Source organism: Choloepus didactylus, chromosome 3 (assembly GCF_015220235.1).
Source record: "Choloepus didactylus isolate mChoDid1 chromosome 3, mChoDid1.pri, whole genome shotgun sequence".
Lineage (NCBI taxonomy): Eukaryota > Metazoa > Chordata > Mammalia > Pilosa > Megalonychidae > Choloepus > Choloepus didactylus.
The window spans coordinates 161,387,199-161,404,411 of NC_051309.1; the positions used below are offsets into that span (position 1 = coordinate 161,387,199).

Below are 17,213 nucleotides of genomic sequence, written 5' to 3' on the forward strand. Positions count from 1 at the left end.
GCACCACCACCATTCTGTCACCAACTACTGCATCTCATTCTGATCTTCCTAGCCCCCTTGACAGGTTTTGAACCACCATTCGCACTGGAAGAAAAGAACAGTGTAACAGAGAAACAAAAAATCAGGATTTTACCTTGTATAATACTGGAAAAGGCATGTAATCTTGTGGGACCTTAGTGTCAGCATCTGTATCCAAAGAGGATTGGATTTATAGAAAGCCTCAGAGCCCTTCTAATTTGAAAATTCTAAGATTATATAATTCTTCCCTTTGGCAACCATGACTCAGCACTATCTTAATTTTCTAAACACCTCTCCCTCCCCTTTATTTGGATGTGTTGCCAATTTCCTAAATGACTTAGCAAGGTCCAAGGACTTAGCAAAATGCACTTTAAACTCTAGTGGGTCACTACATACATTCTCTCCCTGGGTGATACTGACCACACTGACCCCCTTAGTTGCCACTTCCCTGAAGATAATCCCCACACCAACATTTCTGCCTATAAAGAGAACATTTCCAAGCAGATGTAGTTCTGGGACTTAAAACTCATGTAACCAAGATAACTCATCACTTTCCCTCCAAACTGATTCTTCTTGACCTCTCTATTTCTCTTAACTGCTCACCCTTACTCATAAAAGTCAAGCTCACAACATGTGAGTTTTCTCTGATTTTCCACATGCTTTACTCTCCACTTCTACTAAAGCCACCAGGTAAGACATGGCAAAGTAGGTAGCTACAGTGGGAGTAGGAAGGTGGACAGCCCTGGAGGCTCAGAGTGGATGGCCCTGGTACCCAAAGTGGAGAGTCCACATCCAAACACAGCCAGGACAGCATGCATGCATGGGCATGGTGTAGGATATCAAAACCCAGAAAAGTGAAGAGAGCATCCATACGTGGGGACAGCCCAGCATGGGGAGTCAGCACCTGAGTGGAGTGAAAGAAGGGTAGCCACTGGGGAAGAGGCATGACCTGTGACCCAGAATGTGGAGTCAGACCCCAAATAGGGAGATGTATGCATCTGTGGGCAATTCTTGGAGAAATGGCTGATTGCGGGACTGGGGCAGGGAAAGTACAAGACAGGTCTAAAGTCAGGGCAAGGAAGTGTTCAAAGAACGATGGAGAGATTGTGGGAAGAAGCAGAGTAGGAAACTCCAGGAATCAGTTTCTCTACTGGAACAACTAGTAAACAGGAAGGAATTGCCTGAATCAAATACTATGAAACTCAAAAGTCCGGAACACTGTACAGCATCCAGGGAAGAGTGGGAGGAAAAGACTGGTAAACTACAGAACACCACTAAACTGCTCTCTGCACAGTAGTTACCATCACCCAGCTCCCATTCTAGCAGCAGGCAGCAGTGGGGTCTGGCCACTGCCAAAGCTTGATTATGCTAAAAAGGGACATAAAAATCTATTTCCCCAAGATCTGGGGCACGCACAGACTGATTGCTGATCTTGGCTTTTGATTAGATACTCTGGATCACTGGGCACAGGCTCTGCGGGCAGCCATTGCTCCAACTCACCCCCGACAAAGGAGGCTAAGGAGACTTAAAGAAGGTGTGCTTTCTCAGAGCTGTGGGGAAAGCTGAAAGGCTGCATTGGCTGAGCAGGTCAAGAAAGTGTGGAAGTAGCTACTGGTGCCCTTACTGACCCCTCCGTCACCCTCTCCAAGGCAGTTCTCTTTGTGGGTCCCTAGCCATGTTCCAGGAGGGAAAGACTGACTTGGGAAACTTCCTCTCCGGCATGCCTCCCTCCCAGAATTTGCCCTCCAGGTAAAAACAGCTTGAGACAATAAAAGCAGTGTAAGAAAAAACTGAGGCCGATGGCCCAGGGCAAACACTTACCTGCTGTAAGAGTGCAGCAACGGAATGCTGAGGAGAGGGAGAAGGCCTGTCCCTGGGAGTTAGATGGGGCATTCAAACCTCTGTAAACAGGGAAACTCCTAAGGCCACTAGGAAGTACAACCTGGACACAGGCTCAGACCAGGCAGGGAGGACCCTGCCCTTCGCAGTCACCTTGGGCGGGCCTTTCTGATAGGAGGGCTGACACTCAAGAAAATCTCTGTCATATCACCAACCGGTTACAAACTCAAAAGCAGAAATCTCAGGGAATAAATCCCAGATTTGATATTTTAAAATATTAAAAAGTACACTGTGCAATAAAAGATTACAAGAAAAATAAAGAAACAGGAAATGATGACCTTTCCAAAGGAAGAGGATAAAAAACCAGAAGACTAGGCTGTGGACATACCAGACAAAGACTTAAAAAAAAAAAAAAAGATCTTCAATACGCTCAATGAGATGAAGGAATATACAAAGAAAGAAATAAAGGCTATCAGGAAAACAATGAATGAATAATATGAGAATCTCGATAGAGAAATAGAAATTTTTAAAAAGGATGAAATAGAACTACTGGAGTTGAAAACCAAAAAACTGAAATGAAAAATTTCCAGGAAGGTTTTAACAGCAGATTGGAGCCAGCAGAACAAAAGAATCCACAAACTGGAAGACAAGACAAATGAAATGAGTCAGGCTGAGCAGCAGAAATAAAAAATAATTATAAAAAGCAAAAACAGCTCAAGAGATCTCTGGGACACTTCAAGCATAGCAATATACAAATTGGGGGCTGGGGGAGGGTTCCCAGAAGGAGAAGAAAGAGAGAAAGGGGAATAAAGAATAAAGAAATAATGACAGAAAACTTCCCAATCTTAGCAAAAGATATAATTATGCACATCCAAGAAGCCAGAGAAAATCAAACAGGATAAACCTGAGGAAAATATACCCTGTCACATACTGATCAAATGGAAAGGACAAGTTGCAAGTTCTGAAAGCTGCAGGAGAAAAGCAATGTGTTTGTACAAGGGAGTCCCAAAAAGGTTAAGGACTGATTTCTCATCAGAAACCATATGGCAAGAAAGTTGTAGGTTGAAACACTTAAAGTGCTCAAAAAACACAATTGCCAACCAAGAATTTTATATCCAGTGAGACTTTCTTTCAAAAATGAGGGGAAATTAAGACATTCACAGATAAACAAAAGCTGAGGGAGTTTATCACCACTAGACCTGCTCTACAAACAATGCTAAAGAGAGTTCCTTAGACTGAAAGGAAAGGACATGATACAGTGGTTCAAAGAAGGATAAAGAATAAGGACCTCCAGTAAACTTAACCATTTGGGTAATTATAAATGACAGTACTTTTATATTGTATATTTTGGCACATAACTGCACTTCTTACTTCCTACAGGTGCTAAAATGATAATGCATAAAAAATAATGATACATCTATGGGTTTGGACAAACAATGTTCAAAAAGATACAATCTGTAAGAAGTACAACAGAGGTGGGATGAAGGAGGGCTGTAGGAACAGTGCATGTGACTAAAGTCAAGTTGGTATCAAATAAAATATGATCATTATATATAGAACGTTAAATTTTATTCCATAATTACAAGGAAAACAGATGAAAAATACATGCAGAAGGGACTCAATATGGTGCAGTACAAAAAAATCAAATAAATATGTAAGTAGGCATTAATGGAAGAACTAAGGGGCAAAAAGATAGAAGACTTACAAACACAAAACAACAAAATGGCAGAAGAAAGTCCTGCATTATTAGTAGTGAATTTAATGTAAATGGATTAAACTCCTGAGTAAAAAGGCAGAATTGGTAGAATGACTAGAAATGAATGATCTAAAAACATGCTATCTACAGAAGATTCACCTTAATTCAAAGAAATAAATTGGTTGAAAATGAACAAATGGAAAAAATATCCCATGCAGGTAGTAATCAAAAGAGAGGTGGCGTAGCTACACTATTATAAGATAAAACAGACTTTCAGTCAAAAACTTTTGTAAGGGACAAATACCGTTATTATATACTAATAAAGGGGTAAATGCAACAAGAAGACATAACATTTATAAATAAATATGCACCTAACAGTAGACTTCCAAAATATATGAAGCAAATACTGACAGATTTGAAGGGAGAAATAGATGGTTCTAGAGTAATAGTAGGGAACTTTAATACACCACTTACAATAACAGAACATCTAGACAGAAGATCAATAAGGAAATACAAGACTTGAATGATACACTAAACAGACATATATAGAACACTTTACACAACAGAGTACATATTTTTCTCGACTGATCCAGGATAGACAACAGCTTAGGTCACAAAAAAGTCTCAATAAATTCAAAAAAACTGAAATCATGCAATGTATCTTCTCTGATCACAATGGAAGGAAGACAGAAATCAATAACAGAGGGGGAAATGGAAAATATGTGGAAATTAAACAACACACTCTTAAACAACCAATGGGTTAAGGAATAAATCACAAACAAAATTAGGAAAAATCTTGAAGCAAATGAAAATGAAAATACAACATACCAAAACTTATGGGATGCAGCAAGGCAATGTGGAGAGAGAAATTTATAGCCCTAAATGCTTAAATTAAAAAAGAAGAAAGATTTCAACCTAACTTCAAAAGTGTAAGAACTAGAAAAAGAAGAGCAAACTAAAGCCCAAGAGGAGTAGAAGGAAGGAAATAACAAACATTGGAGTGGAGGTAAATGAAGTAGAGATTAAAAAAACAAACAAAAACAAACAAAAAAACTCAACAAAACCAAAACTTGATTCTTTGAAAAGATCAATAAAATTGACACATATTGAGCTAGAGTGACAAGGAAAAAAAAAGAGAGAGCACAATGATTAAAATCAGAAATGCAAAGGGGAACTTACCACCTATCCCACTGAAATAAAAAGGACTGTAAGTGGATACTATGATCAACCGTATGCCAACAAATTAGATAACCTAGATGAAATGTACGAATTCCTAGAAACACAAAAACTACTTACACTGACTCAATAAGAAATAGAAGATCTTAACAAACCAATTACTAGTAAAGAGATTGAATCAGAAATTAAAAACCTCCCAACAAAGAAAAGCCCTTCTTGATAAATACACTTAGAAAACTATGCACAGAAGGAAACTTCCTCAGCTTGATAAAGGGCATATATGAACAACCCACTGCTAGTATCATACTCAACGGTATATCATATTCCACGGTGAAAGACTGAAAGTTTTCCCTCTAAGATCAGGAACATGATAAGGATGCCCACTGACACCAATGATATTTGACATTACACTATAAATTCTTGCCAGAGCAATTAAGCAAGAAAGAGAAATAAAAGGCATCCAAAATTGAAAGGAAGAAGTAAAACTTTCCCTATTTCCAGATGCTATGATCCTATAAACAGAAAATCCATAAAAGTACAGAACAAAGCTCCCTGAGTTAATAAATGAATTCAGTATCATGGCGGGATACAAGGTCAATACCTCCAAATCAGTGGTGCTTCTATACATTAGTAATGAAAATCATAAAAGAAGACATCAGAAAAAAAAATTCCAATTACAACAGTAACCAAAAGAATTAAACATCTAGGAATAAATCTAACCAGAAATATAAAGCACTTGTACACAGAAAACTGCAAAACACTGCTAAAAGACATCAAAGTAAGCCTAAACAAATGGAAGGACATTTCATGTTCATGGATTGGAAGACTAAATATTGTTAAGAGGGCAATTCTACCCAAAGTGATTTATGGATTCAACACAATCCCAATCAAAATTCCAACAGCCAATCATCAAATTTCTTTGAAAGGGTAAAGGGTACCAAATAGACAAAGCATCTTGAAAAAGAGCAAAGTTGGAGGACTCATACTTCCCAATCTGAAAACATATCACAAAGCCACAATAATCAAGACAGCATGATACTAACACAAGAACAGACACACAGACCAATAGAATTGAATTGAGAGCTCAGAAATCAACACTCACATATATAGCCAACTGACTTTTGACTGTTGAGTAAAGGCCACTCAACTGGGAAAGAATAGTCTTTTCAACAAATGGTGCCAGGAAAACTGGATCTCCATTTGCAAATGAATGATGGTGGACCCCTAACTCACACCATATACAAAACTCAACTCAAAATGAATCAAGGACCTAAATAGAAGAACCAAAACTATAAAGCTGCTAGAAGAAAACACAGGGAAGCATCTTCCAGACCTTGTGTTAGGCAATGGTTTCTTAGCCTTTACACCCAAAGCACAAGCAACAAAAGAAAAACATAGTTAAATGGAACCTCATCAAAATTAAAAACTTTGCACCTCAAAGGACTTTACCATAAAAGTAAAACGACAACTCACACAATGGGAGAAAATACTTGGAAACTATTTATCCAATAAGAAATATTTTAACTAAAAAACAAAAAAGAGAACAATCCAATTTTAAAATGAGAAGACTTGAATAGATATTTCTGCAAGGAAGATATACAAATAACTATAAAGCACATGAAAAGATGTTCACTATATTAGATATTATGGAAATACAAATCAAAACCACAATGAGATACCACTTCTTTCCAACTAAAATGGCTACTATTAAAAAAGCAGAAAGTTACAAGTGTTAGAGAAGATGTGGAGAAATATCATTCGTTGCTGGTGGAAATGTAGAATGGTGCAGTCTCTGGAGAAGACAGTATGGCAGTTCCTCAGAAGGTTGAGTATAGAATTAACAAATGGCCCAGCAATCTCACTTCTAGGAATACAGGCATACTTCATTGTATTGCCCTTGACTTTACTGTGCTTAGCAGATACTGCATTTTTTACAAATTGAAGGTTTATGGCAGCCTTGCTTTGAGTATGTCTATTGGCGCTATTTTTTCAACAGCATGTGCTCATTTTGCATCTCTGTATCACATTTTAATTAAAGTACCTTTTTTTTTAAGAAAAAATGCAATTGCACACTAAACAGACTATGGTATAGTATAAACATATCTTGTATATGCACAGGGAAACCAAAAAAATTGTGACTTGCTTTATTGCTATATTAGCTTTATTGCAGTGGTCTGAAACCAAACCCACGATATTTATGAGGTATCCCTGTATACCCAAAAGAACTGAAAACAGGGACTTGAACAGATATTTGCACACCTATGTTAATAGCAGGATTATTCACAACTGCCAAAAGATGAAAACAACCGAAGTATTCATCAACTAATGGATAAACAAATTGTGGTATATACACACAATGGAGTATTACTCAGCTGTAAAAAGAAATGAAGTTCTGATATATACAACAACACGGATGAACTTTGAAGACTACATGTTCAGTGAAATACACCAGACCCAGAAAGACAAATACCATGTGATCTCACTGATGTCAAATAATTAGAATAAGCAAATGCATAGAGTCAGAATCTAGAATACAGGTTACCAGGGAATTACATGAGATAAGAATAGGGAGTTAAGGCTTAAGATGTACAGAGTTTCTATTTGAGATGATGGGAAAGTTTTAGTAATGGATGGCAGTGGTGGTAGCACAACACTTTGAAAGTAATTAACACTGAACTGTATATTTGAATGGGGTTCTAAAGGGAAATTTTAGGTTGTATGTATTACCAGAATAAAAAGTAAAAAAAAAAAAAAAAATCCATCAGACTTCCCAACACAGTGAACCCTAAGTTAAACTATGGCTATAGTTAATAGGATGATTATAAAATGTGCTTTCATCGATTTTAACAAATGTACCATATCAATGAAAAGTGTCAATCACAAGGTGGTATATGAGAATCCTTTATTTTATGCATGATTGTGCTGAAACCCACAACTACTATAATAAAATAAAGGAACAATGGAGACATGGGAAAAGGACACAGAAACCAGCTTGAATGGACAACTACTGACTAAATGGTGGGCAATCTGAACATCAAAACAAGGACAGTAACAGACTATAACCTACTGTGTAAAATAGGAAACCATGAGGCCATAAACATATAAATAAACAAATCAATCTAAAATGTGATAACAAATGAGATGCTTACACAGCTTCAAAGTACCCCTCCACAAAATGTCTCTGAACTGCAAAAGGAAGAGAAACTTTTCAGTGGAGAAGTGATCAAAATGAACAGGATTGGCACAAAGTGAAACTGTGTGCCACTTGATAGGATACAACAAGAAGAATGTAGGATCACTTCTGAGCTATCCCTGCCAATGATACATAACCTGAATATAATAATGAGGAAACAGCAGATAAACACAAAGAGACGTTCTATGGAATTAATGGCCTTTAATCTTTACAAGTGTCAAGCATGAAAGTCTATGAAAGAATGAGGAACCGCTTCAGAACGGAGACTAAAACAGACATGACAACCAAGCACAACATGCAATTCTGAACTGGATCTTTTTGCTATAAAAGACATTATTGGGACAACTGGCAAAACCAAAATGAGATCTAATGATTAGCTGTTACTAACTTACCAGTGTTAATTTCTTGGTTTTGATGGTCATATTGTGCTTACATAAGACAATGGCTTTTTCATAAGAGTTCTTTGTATTGGGCTTCCAATTTTTCTTTGTGATAATTTCAAAATAAATTTTGATTAAAAAGTCAACTTCTACTAAGGTCTCCTCTGTAATATCTCACATCTGTTCCCTTCTTTCCATTACCTGTGACAACCTTGTTTCAGACAGCCTAGTACCCGTCCTCCTACACTATTGCAATAACTTCCCAACAAGGCTCTTTACTCCCCAGTCTGCCCTATAACCTCTGCCAGATAAAGATTTTCCGAAGTGCGATTCAGTTCATGCTATGGCCTTCATCCAACATTTCAAGAGCTCCTCATTAGCTACCAAATTAAGTACAAATTTCTTAGTATGACTTTCAAGTTCAGCTCCCTTGGAGTCCTAACTAACCTCTTCCAGTCTGTTTTCCCACCAATCCCATATATCACAAACAAACAGCTTGACCGCACTCATTGTTTTTCTGCCCATTTCTTAGCTTTTGCTCACAATCCTCCCTCCATCAGGAAGTCCCTACCCCCACTCACCATTAATTTTTCAAGACCAGGTACAATTACCAACTCTGACCACTCCCCACCTCCCCTTTTTCCACACTTGTTCTGATCATCTCTCCCTGGTACAGCACCCAAAATAAATTTTTCTGCTAACAAGCCTTTTTTCACTGTCTTACACTGCAATTTTTGTACATTTATCTCAGCAACTCCTAATGTACAAGGTGAGGTTACATACTAACAAAGTTTTCATCAGTAATAAAATTAAGTCATAGCCACAATTATGAACTCAGCTTGCCAGTTATTATCTCTCACACTCTCTCTAGGGCACTAGCTTTGTAACTATTCAAATTTTGTTTTTCCTGTTTCCTTTCTTAGACTACAGTTTTCTATTTTTAGCATAAAATAAAAGCCATTTCTACTTCGGTTCTGCATAGAACTTTTGGTCTTAGCCATACCATTTAATCATAAATCCAGAGGTTTCTGAAGCATCAAGTAGTATGCTTACATATAATTACATTTTAACTTCATCATTATCTTAATATATAAAGAACTATACAAGCTAAAACTCTTAAAAAATGAAAACAAACTATATTTGACAAGTTAAACCAGAAATCCTAGAGTTTAAGATGAAGACCCAATCCATTTTAACATACTTTTATTTCCAGGGTTTTCACTAATAAATTTTAGAATTTAGTCCATAAAAATATGCAATTTAATGCTACGCTTAAATGTAATCAAGAAACCAATTTTATCTTAATTTGAAATCAGTAAATGAATGAAAATGGTAAATTATTTAGCAGAAAGGCTGAAGTTTTATTAGATTATAAATATGAAACTAAAGCAATAGTTTAAAGTCTGGAAAAAAGTATTATTTTAGAGAAAAAAAAATGACATAAAAGCAATCATTGCTCCTAAATTAATGGTGACCAATATAACAATCCACTATTCCTCTGGCATTACAAGGATAAGAAAGCTCAGACATGCCAAGAATTTCAGTATTGCAAAAGGCATCAAATCTATAAATGATAATCTATATCTCTAGGTCCTAGTTTCAACATGTCACTGGTAATAGAAACTACATTAAACTGATTTACGTTTAACTGAAACCATGACTTTTATATCTCAGCTTTGTTAAGTATCAACTAATCTGTTTTAAACATACTAATACTTTTTAATGATAAAAAGTAGACACATCAACAAACAAAATGATGTTAAAAGCAAAACTTACCAAAGTACACTGTACATAGTCATTTGAATATTTTAAAGTACTGTGTTATTTTTCCCAATATAACTATTACTATCACTACTGTTACCAGAAATACCATAAATGAATGAAAGTGAATGAATCATCAGGAGAAGAAAGCTCATTTTTAAATCATTTCTAAAAATATTATTTAAAATACTAACCTGGAGAATTTTTTGGGTACATTAACATTTCAAAACCAAAATATTAAGAAAGAAAAGGTCCATGTTTTCATCTTCAATGCTGTAATGCTATAATGGGTTTATTTATTTTAGTAGGCACCAATTCTTAAACACATACATGCACACAATCCCACAACACCCACAATTCTTTCACACTTTGCATTGCATAAAGATATTTGCACCTCAACGGTTCATTCAGAAAGTTTATTAAAAGACAAGACAAACTTTGCAACATAAACTCCTTGGATGCTGGAGTTTTTGGTTTATTAAACAACATGAGTTTCAACAAACTTCAGGGACAAGTGAAAAAATTTTAAAAACTGTAAATCTATTGTTTCATTCTATAATTTAAAATGTGGCACATTTTACAATAAACAGCTAATTACCTGTCTTGAAAACCACCTGAATATGCCCTTTGAAATAGTGAACTTTATATTCAAAAGTCCAAGTCAGTGTTAGCACTGTATTATGATGCTACCAAAATGACTTACCATAAATGTTCGATGTTATGTCAACAGTAATACCTTGTTTCCATAAGATGTAGTATAAATAAAAAGAACAAGGTATTCATAGTAAGTGTCAGATTTTAGAAAAGGAAAAATCTAATTAAAAAAAAAAAAAAAACTCTCAGTGTTTCAAAGCAAAATGATAGGTCACCATTCCTCATTTTTACTATCCTTTTAAGTGATGTTTTCTTCTCCAGTCTACCCTGGAAACTACAAAGCTAGATTTGTGACTAAACAGTACTTGTAACTAGATTAAGATTAGTAAATATTTTAAGGGATACTCTATTTTGATTCTTAACATACATAACTCAAAGGAAACTACATGGTCACTCAATAGCTTTATTAGCAGACCTAAGACAACAGCTAGTTCGACTTGTTTGCTTTTAAAATGAAGAAACTGAGGCCAAGAGAAGCTGTGACTCACTCAAGGTCACTGTTTGTGTCCAAGCTGACAAGGGAACGCCAATCTAAATGACACAACTAGGTCCAGTGTCCACCCTAAGAGCTTTACATTCAGCTTTGTCTTCATTTACTTTACCATTTGGCACCCAGACAACCCATTTGCTGGAAATTATTAACAGACAGATGACTTTCATCCCCACTTTCACAGAATGCCCACAGACTGAAATGGAGACAGCGCACACCTCCCAGCCATTACTCATTTCTGTCAGCTTGAAAAATTAATCTAGATGAGAATCATTTTCTTACTTGAAGAGAACACTCTTTCCTCAGCGTAATATTCAAAAAGGCCAATACAAATAATATAATATACGCTTTATTCATTAACCTCCAAAGGTTCTATGATAGAATACATCAGCAGTTCTCCACCTTTTGGTCTCAGGACTCCTTTTCTTAAAAAAAGAACCGAAGATCTCAAAAAGCATGTGTTAAAGTGAGGAATAGCATACTGATATTTACCATATTAGAAACTACAACTGAGATGTTAGTATTTATTTTAAATCATTTAAGAATAATCACGTTAACATAAACATACATTTATGAAAAACAAATTTCCCCAAACAAAAAACTTTAGTGAGAAGAGTGGCACTGTTTTACATTTTTACAAATCTTTTTATTGTCTCGCTTAATAGAAGACAGCTGGATTCTCATATCCATTTCTGCATTCAATGTGTGGTGACATTTCAGTTCAAGAATATGAAGAAAATCTTGCCTCCCAAATATGTTTTTAGAAAAGGAAGGAGTATTTTAAATGCCTTTTCAGATAACTGTGGATATGCTTCCTAGTATCCCTGATACTACAGCAAAAATTAGTAGTCATTTTAAGGTTAGTTGCAATGGAAATCAGAAACTTTATTAATAAACTTTTCATACACTATTATATTAAAATACACTCATCTATCTTGCAGACTGAATGGGTCTTTTACCCATGCAGGATTTTCGATTTCACAAACCTTCCTGAAAAGCTCTCAGGAACACCCAGGTCACACTTTGAGATCTTTTAGAAAACAGTATGAGTTCAACCTACAGATGAAGGATAGTATTAAACCTATAAGCAGTTACACTCTGACTTGATCCTTTAAACTGTTTAATCCAACATTCCTAAAATTAATAGGCAAAAAGTTTGGATTTTAGAGCAAAAGACACAAAATAGGAGATCACAGTGAAGCCTGGATAAAGTTAAATTAAATATTATAACATGTAGAATGAAACTAGAATAATACCTAAATGTCTTCTTATCCTGTGCCTTTCAACTGAATATGATCAAAATACATAGATTTGGATAATATTCACCAGGAAGAGTCAAAATAGTTATTAATCTATAGAAGACTTTAAATAATATTGAAACTTTAACAGCAACATTTTTGAAAAACTTAACTGGCACAAAACTAGTATGTATGTAAATAAAATGAATCCTCTGACTATATTAACAAATACATAAAGAATTTTGGAATACCTAAGAAGACAAACCAGACAAACCACACATCCTACAAATGCAGGGTAGACGCAAGGTGACCAATTCATATAAACTCTATGTCTGATGCTGTTGGCGACCAGACCATGAGGAGAGGCTTCATAAGTGAGTACAAAAGCTATAATTAAATTAATGGAAATAGGATATAGAACAAATATAAGAAAGAATTAATGTTTTTAGCTAGTGTATCTCTAATATTTCTACCAGAAATATTGTTACCCAAAGCAACAGTCTTCAGAACCAAAAAAGCATGAATGGAATTGCAGTAGCAAATGTATGGTGCCTAGCCATTAAAAAAATATATATATACACACACACACACACACACACACATATACACACACAGACACACACACATATATCAGAGTACAGTTACAAGAAGTTATCACCAAACATCTTTTTTAACTATGTGAATAATATTCCTTTAAAAGATTCTGTGGAATTTCATGTAACGAGGGAAAAATAAACGAAAAGAAATGGGAACTAATGATTGTTAACACACTTAACTAAAACATAAGTAATGCATACAACATGCCAGACAATACTCAAAGTGCTTCTCATAAATTAACTCTTCAATCTCTTTAACTACCTTTGAGATAGGTATTATTTAATAATCTTTTTATATATGAGAAAACTAAAGCCAAGAAAGATGAAGAGATTTGTATAGGAACACAAAGCATTTAAGTAGCAGAGTTGGTATTTGAACCAGAGCAGCCTGGCTCTAAAGCCATAGTCTTAACTACCATACTATACTATCTCATACCAACTCACATCATTTTTACAAATATCCACATCAGGTACAAACTTTTCCTTCTCTAAAAGTAAAACAAAGCATGCACAATAAAGCCCAGGCTGAGTTTAATTCTGATGGAGGCCACCCAATCTTGTTCTGCTACAATTTAATATTTATGAAATAGAGGCAGCTTAAAAACAGGATTGAAGAGTGCATATTAATGAGAACTATAATTATGTATCCTTTATGGAATGTTTGCTTCCATGTAAGCAAGAGGAGCAAAGTGTGAGCCACTGTCAAGGTAATGCAGAATGCTCAAATTAGAGTTTTTGGTTTTGTTTTGGAAAAAAAAAAAAAGAATAGGAGGAAGATACAGGAAGATACATAAACACTATATCCTATTAATGGGATGGCCATATTTCTCACAAAAGAAATTTCTAAGAAAAGGAAGATAAATATCCACATATTCCCAGATGCTAAAGGAAATGAACTATATATAGGAAATCTAGTCTTCATATACTCAATAAAGGGATCATTTATTACAATCATGTAATAAAAACAGTACTAAAGCAAAGTCCAATGCAACTATTCCTTGTATAACTTAGAGCCACCCTCTACAGTCATATCTAAAATCTCTTCCTTGTTTTTTTCTCAATATATAATATATGCTATCTGCAACAAGGAAAGCCAAGTAATATTTCACAGAAAATAAGTATGTCTTCTTACAAATCTGAAAAGTTCCAAATATAGCAATTCAAAACTGCAGTGACATATTTCATTTCTCCTATAAGTAAGATTGTCCATTTAGTAATTTTAGATGTGCTGAGTCTACCTCCTCAGCAGTTACGAAAATAATTTATTTTTATCGAAAACCACAACTTTCATACAATTAACCTACCATGAAAAGGGCAGGGAGAGTGGGAAACTGATCTGGGATTCAATTTTACTTTTCACAACCAATGAAGTGATTAATAAAAAAATCTAAAAATAAAGACAAAGACCACAAAGAAACTAATTTAAAGCAATTTTAATGAGCCAATAGGCAGCTAAAGAAAAAATATCTAGCACTAGTCTGCTAAAGCAAATATTGTAACCAGAAGCAGAAAATAAACACTTTCCAAACACCTAAAATAGGCAACGGGGGAGGCGGGGCATCTATACACACTCCTTCAAAATCAACACAAACATTTTCTAAGAGATTTTAAGAATTTTTGTTCCTCTACATCAAAAAAGTAATAATATCACACTCACAAGTAAAAGGCGGAGCACTAAATGACCATCCTAAAAATAAAAATAAAACAGCTGAAATATGTTTAATTTTATCAACTGAAAAGATGTTAACCTTCAACATTTTTTTAAGTATGTTTATAAAGCAAAGATCTGCAATAAGTGAGAAAAAGCCAGCTTACCTTGATACATTTTCTGGAATGTATTCGAGGACCGGATATCCATCACTTCTTCTAGATGACAAGTCACCGTGTGCTTTCCATGACTCCACTAAAGTACTGACAGGAGGAAACGAACTCAAGTGTTGGAAAGATTGGTCTCTAGCAGATCGTGATAAAGATATTGTACCTTGAGCACCAATCCTATAGTGAAAGGACTGTCCACCTGAATTCACACCAACAATGGCAGATGAAGGGATGCTGGTCTCTGGGTAATAGCTCCCATCATCTGGTTCTTGTTTAATCCCCATTGGGAATCCACTGCCCTCACAGTTACCATCAAAGCCCGGCACAGGTGGTCCTAAAATTCCTGATAGAGAATAATAGTCTTTATCATCCATAAAGGAAAAATAGGAGCCATCCATAAATGGAAATGGGTTTACTGTTGGATTCCCTTTAAAAGAAGTACCTGAACACGAATGCTTGGTTGATTCTTGCTTTATTGGTACTGAGAATGGGGAATCAGAATTTATTTTGCTATTTCCTCCTAGACAGGAGCTGCTAAAAGCTCCATCTGGCTCTGGTTTTATGTATTGGACAACATTAAGCTGACCAGTCCCCCCATTTGAGATGGCATTGTCTACCTCCTCAGACTTAGGAAAAGGAACTTCTTGAGCACCTTTCTCATGTGTGTCTGGACTAGGAACCACATCCTGGGTTGCACTGGATCCAACAGCGGTGCCAGAAGCAGTATAGCTGAAGGCATTGTTTATGGGGCTACAGATAGATCCCACAGTACTGGCTGACGGACTGGAAAGTGTGGACCTGTTATTTGTGTTGGAAGGGCTGGAAACAGAGCACCTTGAGTTATTGATATTTGCAGGACTAGACACAGAGGATCGCAGAGCGATGTGATTAGGACTTGAGACTGGAGATTTTACACTGCAGTGACTTGGAGGGCTGGAAATTGGGGATTTCATGCTACTTAAAGGACTTGAGAGAGGAGAGCCCACATTGCTAGCATGTGCAGGGCTATGGGATCTGGAGCCTCGATTTTCAACATTAGGGGAGCATGCCAAGGGTGTTCCCTGGGTGATAGGGCTGTGCACTGTGAAATTGCCAAAGTTGGTTGTGGTAGAGGACACAGCGTTGATTCCAGCAGGGCTGCACACTGAAGACGTCATGTTCAGAGGGCTGCAAACAGATGGGCTCTTCTCATGACACATGATAGGGCTTTTAACAACAGCACGCATGACCCCACCATTCATGGAGCTCCCAGAGTCTGGCATAAACGATCTCAAGGGCCTGCTCACACCACTTAGAGTGGAAGGATGATGGCCATTTTCTTTGTAAAATCTCACCAGCTGTTCAACATTCTGATAAATCTTTGCTGGACTCATGCTTCGTTGTTGATTCTGCTGATCATAGGCGTAGTCAGCATCTCTTACGGAATCCATGTATAAACCCATGGACTCAGCTACAGTCGCGGAAAGTTCCTTAGATTCCAGCTCGGTTTTAATATCGGAGGTTAAAATCCCAGACGGACTATTGTCTTGCTGAAGGCAAGGGAGGAGTTCGTGTTTTTCTTTGCTGCTTCCTTGAGTACTGTTGTTTGAAATAGCACCGGAAACACAGCTTGCGTTGACGATCTCCATGCAGTTATTCTCATCGGTCCTCTCTCGAGGGCCCAGGGAAGAATGCTCCGCGGCCTGGGAAACTTGACCCCACCGTCGTTCCATATCTAGGCCTTCACGGAGACTGTGGTATCCTTTGGTCTCCATAGCTAACAAAATAAATTCAAAAAAAAAAAAAATAAATCAGTTATTACTTTAAAAGACATCCTAAAATTATATTTACTAAACAACAAAATACATGTTCTACTTATCAGAAATAATATTTCTAGTTATATTAAAACTACTACCTTCTTAGGTGCTGACATACAGTAGCAACCATCAGTTGTTGGGAAGCCAGAATAAGAGGAGGACTCTCATTTTATAAAACTATTTTTCATCTAAATAAAAGTAACATTTGCTCTAATACAGCCTTTAGAGTTAGCAAAGAACATTTACAAATGTATATTTACTTAGTATTCAGAACAATCTTGGGATTGATCAAATTGATAAAGAAAAGCCTTTAGAGTCTTTCGATCATATGGAAACTGACTTCCCTATCTGATATGAATTTATTAAAAACATATTTTTATTAATAAGGAATGCAATTAGTGTTATTTCCCAGAAAAAAAGTTTATCAAGTGAATTATAAGAAAATAATTTTAAAAAAATTTTAATTACCAGGACTGTTACAATGGATTAGTAATGATTATAATTTAATGTCAATTCTGAAAAGTAAAAAATTCATATATCCTGATTAAGATGGTCCAC

At 35.9% G+C, this 17,213-nt stretch overlaps 1 protein-coding gene across 4 annotated transcripts in view; it reads right to left on the reverse strand.

Moving 5' to 3' along the window:
- Positions 1–17,213, reverse strand: part of NR3C2 (nuclear receptor subfamily 3 group C member 2) — a 437,426-nt gene that overhangs the window by 412,733 nt on the left and 7,480 nt on the right. For all 4 annotated transcript variants that reach the window (XM_037830778.1, XM_037830780.1, XM_037830779.1 and 1 more), the window contains exon 2: positions 14,857–16,615. In XM_037830778.1, coding sequence (XP_037686706.1) covers positions 14,857–16,615 — 1,759 coding nt within the window. The remainder of the gene's footprint in view (positions 1–14,856; positions 16,616–17,213) is intronic.